The sequence below is a fragment of the Salvelinus sp. IW2-2015 genome, linkage group LG4q.1:29 (genome assembly GCF_002910315.2).
Source record: "Salvelinus sp. IW2-2015 linkage group LG4q.1:29, ASM291031v2, whole genome shotgun sequence".
In the NCBI taxonomy this organism is placed as follows: domain Eukaryota; kingdom Metazoa; phylum Chordata; class Actinopteri; order Salmoniformes; family Salmonidae; genus Salvelinus; species Salvelinus sp. IW2-2015.
In genome coordinates, this window is record NC_036842.1 from 24,724,479 (window position 1) to 24,731,651 (window position 7,173).

At 42.2% G+C, this 7,173-nt stretch overlaps 1 protein-coding gene across 1 annotated transcript; it reads left to right on the forward strand.

The window, feature by feature from the left end:
• Positions 1-468: 468 nt before the first annotated feature.
• Positions 469-6,226, forward strand: LOC111961712 (uncharacterized protein C2orf81 homolog). Its single transcript, XM_023984182.2, has 4 exons — positions 469-557; positions 958-1,225; positions 2,333-2,542; positions 2,660-6,226. The coding sequence occupies exons 2-4, from the start codon at positions 977-979 to the stop codon at positions 3,812-3,814; spliced, it is 1,614 nt and encodes a 537-aa protein (XP_023839950.1). The 5' UTR covers positions 469-557; positions 958-976; the 3' UTR covers positions 3,815-6,226.
• Positions 6,227-7,173: the final 947 nt, after the last annotated feature.

Genomic DNA, 7,173 nt, shown 5'->3' on the forward strand with positions numbered 1-7,173 from the left:
CGACAGCCACACGGTGGTACTGTTGCCTAGGCTTATAGTTGGCCTTTATCATCCCTCAAAATCTGCTGAGCTCTAACTCCACCCGAGTCCTACTATGGAGAAGCCACACAGATGGCAAGGACAGCTAGAGACCTTGATGACACCTTGCTGCCTGCCCCTGACTTGTTTCAGAGACCATCTTTGCTTGCTCTCCTACTTTGACCTCCTTCCACCGATGACCACTCAAGCCATGAATTTTCCTGACCCTCTCATGACCTTCCATCTGATGAATGTTGTTTTAAAAATTGCTTGTTTTTTTGGTTATGTTTAAAGCGCATTCAAATTATTTATGTAATGAATAGCGTTATACAAGTTGAATAAATTATCATTATTATTGCTCTGAGAAAAATACTTTTGGAGCCTGTGCTGGTTAATAGTTGCTACGTCGATTGCAGAGACGCCTGTTGCTCAGCAACCGCACGCGCCAGGGACATGAAGGAAACAATGTTGACGAGGCAAGACAGAAAATCATCGAGTATGGGGTTCTAGAACTAAGCATTTTATGGAACTTTCTTGAGGTGAGCGTTGTTCAAATTATTTTGTGACACTGGCACATCATGCATGTTTAATTGTTTTGGCTATTTCTCAAGAAGACATTCACCATTGCCACAGTTGTGTCGGCACAGCCATATTGTTAATGCTTCAATGCTCATAGGAGGATACCACTCACAACATAAACAATCTCGATGAAGACAATAATAATAATCATTATTATTATTATTATAATTCTAATTCATTCAACGTATATAGTGCTTTTCAAAGAATCTCAAACCGTTTCCTCCCAGGGTGGATATGTTAAACATTATTACAAATCTATGTCATTGTGCCACTATCAAATTCATGATAAAGAATTCAGAACCCCCAGTCAATTACCTACCGGTATGTATCAAATTGATAAATATCAATATTAATCTGCAGAAAACATCTCCTCGGAATCATGTCACGCTCAGCTGCCAAATCTCGCGACAAGTGTCGTGCTGCCAGCTTGGTTCTGGCACCTGCTCTTCCTCGCCCTGCCTCGGTCCAGAATGTGGAGACAGTGGACATTGTCCCAGGTCGCCTCACGGAAGCCGCCTGGGTCACCATGAAAACACAGGACAACGGGGAGGAGGTGGTGGCGGAGATCATGGGAGAGCTGGAGGCTGCAGTGATGGACAGGTGCTATCAGGTGTACCTGCAAAAACAGGTGTGTAGCTGTCACAGACAGTGGCACACTATTTGGGGCAGGTGTAGGCAACTAGATTCAGCCGCAGGATGATTTTTGTCGGAGCAAATGGTCAGGGAGCCAGAACATAATTGTAACAATTTGTACACTGCAAATTGACCAGAACTAAGCCCAAAAAGAGATTGTACAGTATTTGAAAATATCAATCATTTCATACCTTGATTACATTGAGACACGATCATGTAAAAGTAACTGCCAAATATAGGAAACACCAACATAAAGTGTCTTAATAGGGTGTTTGGCAACCATGAGCCAGAACATCTTCAATAACTTCAAAGGGTGGCAGGTAGCCTAGTGGTTAGAGTGTTGGGCTAGTAACCAAAAGGTTGGTTGATCAAATCCCCGAGCTGACAAGGTAAAAATCTGTCGTTCTGCCCCTGAACAAGGCAGTTAACCCACTGTTCCTAGGCTGTCATTGCAAATAAGGATTTGTTCTTAACTGACTTGCCTAATTAAATAAAGGTTAAATAAAAATTATACCTTGGCATAGATTCTACAAGTGGCTGGAATTCTATTGGAGGGTTGCGACACCATTCTTCCATAATTTGGTGTTTTGTTGATGGTGGAAAAAACGCTGTCTCAGGCACTGCCCCAGAATGTGTGTCAACCCAAGTGTTCAATTGGGTTGAGATCTGATGATGGAGACGGCCATGGCATATGGTTTATATCGTTTCATTCATCATCAAACCAATTTTTATACATGACCCTAAGCATGATGGGATGTTAACTGCTTAATTAACTTAGGAACCACACCTGTGTGGAAGCACCCACTTTCAATATACTTTGTATCCCTTATTTCTTCAAGTGTTTCCATTTTCTTGGCAGTAACCTGTATGTTTTTATTTGTGGAAATACTCGGGAACAGATTTGCTGAACACATTTTTTGCTAAATTCCTGGTGATTTAACAGTATTTTTTCTTTACATTTTTTTAGGGAATAGGGTGTTATTTGGAAGGACGTTTCTATGCCCCTAACCCCTAATCAGTCGAAACACCCACACATGTGCCTGACATCTCAAACAAATGAGTCTCTCTCTCTCTCTCCTTCTGTCTCTGTCTGTCTGTCCAGCTGGTGCCATTCACAGTGACCCGGGCCTATGAAAGCCTGGTGCAGATGTCTGACTGGCTGTTCCTGGCGAGGGATGAGGGTGAGGGGCCAGAGAGTGCCACCTTGTGGGGGGAGGACACAGAGCCTGAACCCTGTAAGAGCGACTCATGGGCCGAGGGCTGTGTTCCTGTCCGGTACACCAGTGTGAGCTCACACACACCTCTTTTGCAGGTAACAATACACACATGCATAAACACACATATGTATGTCACAAGCATGCTTGCACCGTCACATGCATGATACCTGATGATACACACTGATACCTGATGTGGTTTTGTGTCTCTGCAGAAGTTGCTGGATTTGCACCTGGCAGAGTCTGCTGATCCATGGGACTCAGATACACAGAGCAAGCCCCAGTCTCCCAGTAGACAGGACAGCAAGCCCCAGTCTCCCAGTAGACAGGACAGCAAGCCCCAGTCTCCCAGTAGACAGGACAGCAAGCTCCAGTCTCCCAGTAGACAGGACAGCAAACCCCAGTCTCCCAGTAGACATGACAGCAAACCCCATTCTCTCAGTAGACATGACAGCAAACCCCATTCTCTCAGTAGACAGGACAGCAAGCCCCAGTCTCCCAGTAGACAGGAGAGCAAGCTCCAGTCACCTACTAAGCCAGAGCCTCCAGACAGAGAGAAAACAGTCATAGCAAAAAAAAGAATAGTGGATTCAACTGAACCTGAGAAGCCAGACAAGGCAGAGAAGATAGAACCAGAGGAAGTCCAACCCTCACCTTACCTCACTGTAGCCACCTATAAAGCCCATAGGAGGAGACAGTCTCAGACCCACCCAGGCGCACACAAGGCCCTACCACCACCTCTGAAGACCTACAAACCCGTATTCACCCCTAGTGGACCAGCCCAGCAATACCAGAGCCTCTCTATACCCCAACTTCAGGGGCATAGACCACGAGAGGTCCCAGTCCCTAGGAGACTGGACCCCGCTAGACTACCACAACACCATGTCTGGCCCGAGGTGGAGGTCCTGGAGCCTCGGCCCTCACACCACTCAAAGGAGAGAATAGGGCCCAAAAGCAGGGCCCCCCTACAGCCCAATCAGGACCATCACAGCATGGCACGCCGAGCCACCATCACCCCCCTGACTGCCCACATCCACCAGGCTTTACCCAGCAAGACCCGGAAGAAGAGTCTCCACCATGGTGTCCAGCTACAGAGGCATGTGCTCCGAGGCGGTACCCAGCCAAGGACCTCGACTGTGGGCTACACTCTCTCCACTGGCCTCGATCTGGATACCATTGAGCTGGTGCCAGGAGTGGCCATTGGGGACCCAGTATGTGGGACTGGGGAAAACAAGCCGTTCTGGGTTTCCCGTCTGCCTGAGCTGAGGCCCATCAGAAGCAGCCTCCCGGCCATGTTGTGGTCCTTGGATCAGGTGGTGGGGGGGCAGAGCCCTCGAGTCAGTGCCCCCACTGGGAAACACTGGTCATGAGGAGCGATAGGAACCACTGCTGTCTCAATCACACTGCAGCCTAATGGACTGTCATTTGATGAATAGGTGCTGATTTGCTTTTATTTAATTTAAGCTATTCCAGCATGTATAAGCCCTCTTCCAAATGTTGTGGTTGTTTAAGGAAGGCCACCTAGCATCTAAACCTATTTAAATCAGGGACTGTACTTGAGTTTGTGTATTTATTTTGATGCTTTTCTTCTGTGAGATAGTGCTCCCATGTTTTGTCAGATGAACTTGAACCTCTACCCCCCATGTATTGTTACATTGTTACATAGTTACATAACAACACAGTGATATTGTTACATGATTGTTACTGATCACCTGTTTGTTTTCAGCTTCGCCTTGTTCATAGATGTCCTGAGGTTTGATGTTAATGCAGTTCAATATTTGACCCCATGATGGCAGTGCGGATCATATTGTAACATTTGTCATCATAATGCTTCTGTGCAAATTCAGGAGTTGTTTGCTAGGGTGCACCAAGAATATGCGACAACAACAGACGACCAAGGAAAATACATTAAACACCATTGTTCAGGTCTAGCTCAACGCTTCATACATTTATTTTATTTTAGACATATATTATCTTTTGTAATGACATTAATTCTCACCACCAAAAACTTGAGTCTTATCAACCATTGAGAAGAGTATTTAAAAAAACATCTATGACTAGTATCCCATTTGGGCAATTATTCTATGTTGAGTTCCTGCATAGCGATAAGGGCACTGTTTTTCTGTTTTTACTGCAAGCAATACTAAAATATCCCCCAGCTAATTTTGCACTGTATGCATGAATTGTTTACAGACCAGCACACCAGGTACCGTATGTGGCACCTCAACATAAAGATCTTACTTTTACTATATAGTACTTATATTTTGGATAATTTATGTAATATTGATGTATTATGTATATGGTTCTGTACATTCTGGCTAACATTTCAAGCATAATAAGAGTTGGACATAGGCATCAGAGGGCCCAAGCTAATTGCCATCAAATCAAAATCTAATCAAATGTAAAGCATTCATGAAGCCCGCATATAGGCTTCATAAGCCCTGCATAAATGGGTCACCAATCACCTATAACCGTATTTAATGCTCTATAAAATATTAATAAATGTGGTCAAATAAATTGATGGTTATGTCCCAAAGTTATGCCACATTATGAATTTTTATAGAGCATGATATACAGTTATAGATKATTTTTGAAGCATCTATGTAGTGCTTATGAAGCCTATATGAAGCCTTCATAAGATGCACTTCAAATAATGCGGGACCCACAATCTCTATACGGCTTATGCCAAGATATAATGTATGAGGCAAAACCAAATACACAGGCTATATGAAGCCCTTTTTACATCAGCAGTTGTCACAAAGTTCTTATAAGTTGTGTAATCAGTTTCATTGTGGACTCCACAGAGTTTTATAGAGGGCTGTGTGTCATTCTCTAAAAGCACTCTTGCCAGCTGGCACATATTGAGAAAATMKCTCATAGATTCATAGATGTGGAACTTTTCATGCAAATACTGTATAACCCATTGGAAAATAGCCTGTTTGTGGATGAGCCTTATGCATGCATAGTAGAGTAACATACTATATCATGACTAGTTTGGCTAAGATAAACTGATCATTATAATATTATCCCAAATAGGCAAGGTTGTGGGCGATGCATTGGTCAGGGTTTTGTGTATCAGTAATTTTTCTATATTTTATACAAGCAGTAGATATTTTATTTTAAATGACACAATCCCCATCCAGTAAGAGGATTTAATATGCCTGGTTTATATCCAATGTATTATCAACATGTAAAACGTTAAATACCATGTGTGATGATTTACTGCATATCCTGGCTCTCACAGTACTCCACATAGCATGAACGCCATGGTGATGATTACAGCTTCAGTTCTTCTGCTGGGTTCTTAGTTTAACTATAGTAACAGTCATCCATCTTAACTACATTTTCATCTCATTGTGGAAAAAAWWTWTTAATGTACTTGACTATATTGATTAAGTTTCATGTAACACCACGCCAACAATAGGGATATAGGGATATCCTTGTCTCAGTATGTAAAAATGTAATAAAATGTATGCACTCTACTGTAAGTCGCTCTGGATAAGAGCGTCTGCTAAATGACTAAAATGTAAATGTAAACAATAAGATGAGATGAAAGTTTGGTTACACTTTACTTACAGATTGCAGGTATAATGTATCTATAATGCATGGTCAAACTTGCCAATAATGTTTTATTATCCTTTCAGAAGTCTCTCTTCAGTAACATTGCATTACCCCCTACCCACAGTGGCCAGCTCTGGTTATGCAGTTTCAGCACCCCTTTTCTAGTAGTTTATTGTATTTGCCCAGCACCCCTTATTTCTCATTGTAGTGGTACCTCCAAGTCACTCCACTTTTACCAGCAAGTCATAGTTCACCATTATGGAGCCAGATACCTGCCAAAAGGTTACCTCATGCTAATCACATTAGTCTACGTTAGCTCAACCGTCCCGCAGGGGGACACATTTAGGCCGTAGAGGTTAATTTAGGTCTATCCAAATAAAAAATAGAACATCAACTTTCAGGCATTGCAATTTAGGCTATCATTTTGGGCACTGGTGTCTTGTGGAATAATTTTAGAACTCTATTTGTGTTTTATAGCTGTTTTTATTATAGGACTCCCTTTAAAAAGAGACCCTAGCTCACAGGTCTCTAAATATAGTCTCTAAATATATTTTAAACAAAATAGTTGAAGAAGCACATGCAGTGGCTGAAAGGGAAAACAGATCTGGCAATAAGAATAGGTTAGATAGTCTTGACCATTTGGGACCCCTTGGCTATTTTGCTCAGGACAGGTTGAAGCCAAGACTTAATCAATATTTTGTTTTCTTATTTATAAATTATTTATGCAATTATATGGCCATTAAATAACACAGAACAGCATGGCATATTTAAATAGCGGAATATGCCTAAATCAGATTTATTTTGCAGCTTAGGTCGTTATTCTAGACAAGGCTCTTCTGTGTCTTTATCATTCTCACACAAGTCATTTTCTGAAGGCCCAAGCTTATACTACGTCATCTATTGGTATAATGTCGCTATTGAATGCATTTTTAAAACAAGCTCTAGACATTTACATTTGGAAATGAATCCGGAAGCTGCAATGCAACTCTAACGCCTGGGCTAGAGTTGCTTGATTGACTAGCTAACTTCGACTACCTGCGTTCGGTTCATGTCCTTTGCAGATGCCACATTACTGACAAAAGTTTGTACGCATAAAAAAATCTGTAACCGAGTAAAGGGAGACGTAAAGTAAGAATTGATTGTGTAAATGGTCATTTATAGTCGTAAC

Bases quoted from the DNA above. Each gene is read 5' to 3' on its own strand.
- LOC111961712 (XM_023984182.2), top strand. From the start codon at position 977: ATGTCACGCTCAGCTGCCAAATCTCGCGACAAGTGTCGTGCTGCCAGC. The intron at 1,226-2,332 runs GTGTGTAGCTGT...CTGTCTGTCCAG, and splicing joins AGGTGTACCTGCAAAAACAG to CTGGTGCCATTCACAGTGAC. The intron at 2,543-2,659 runs GTAACAATACAC...GTGTCTCTGCAG, and splicing joins CACACACACCTCTTTTGCAG to AAGTTGCTGGATTTGCACCT.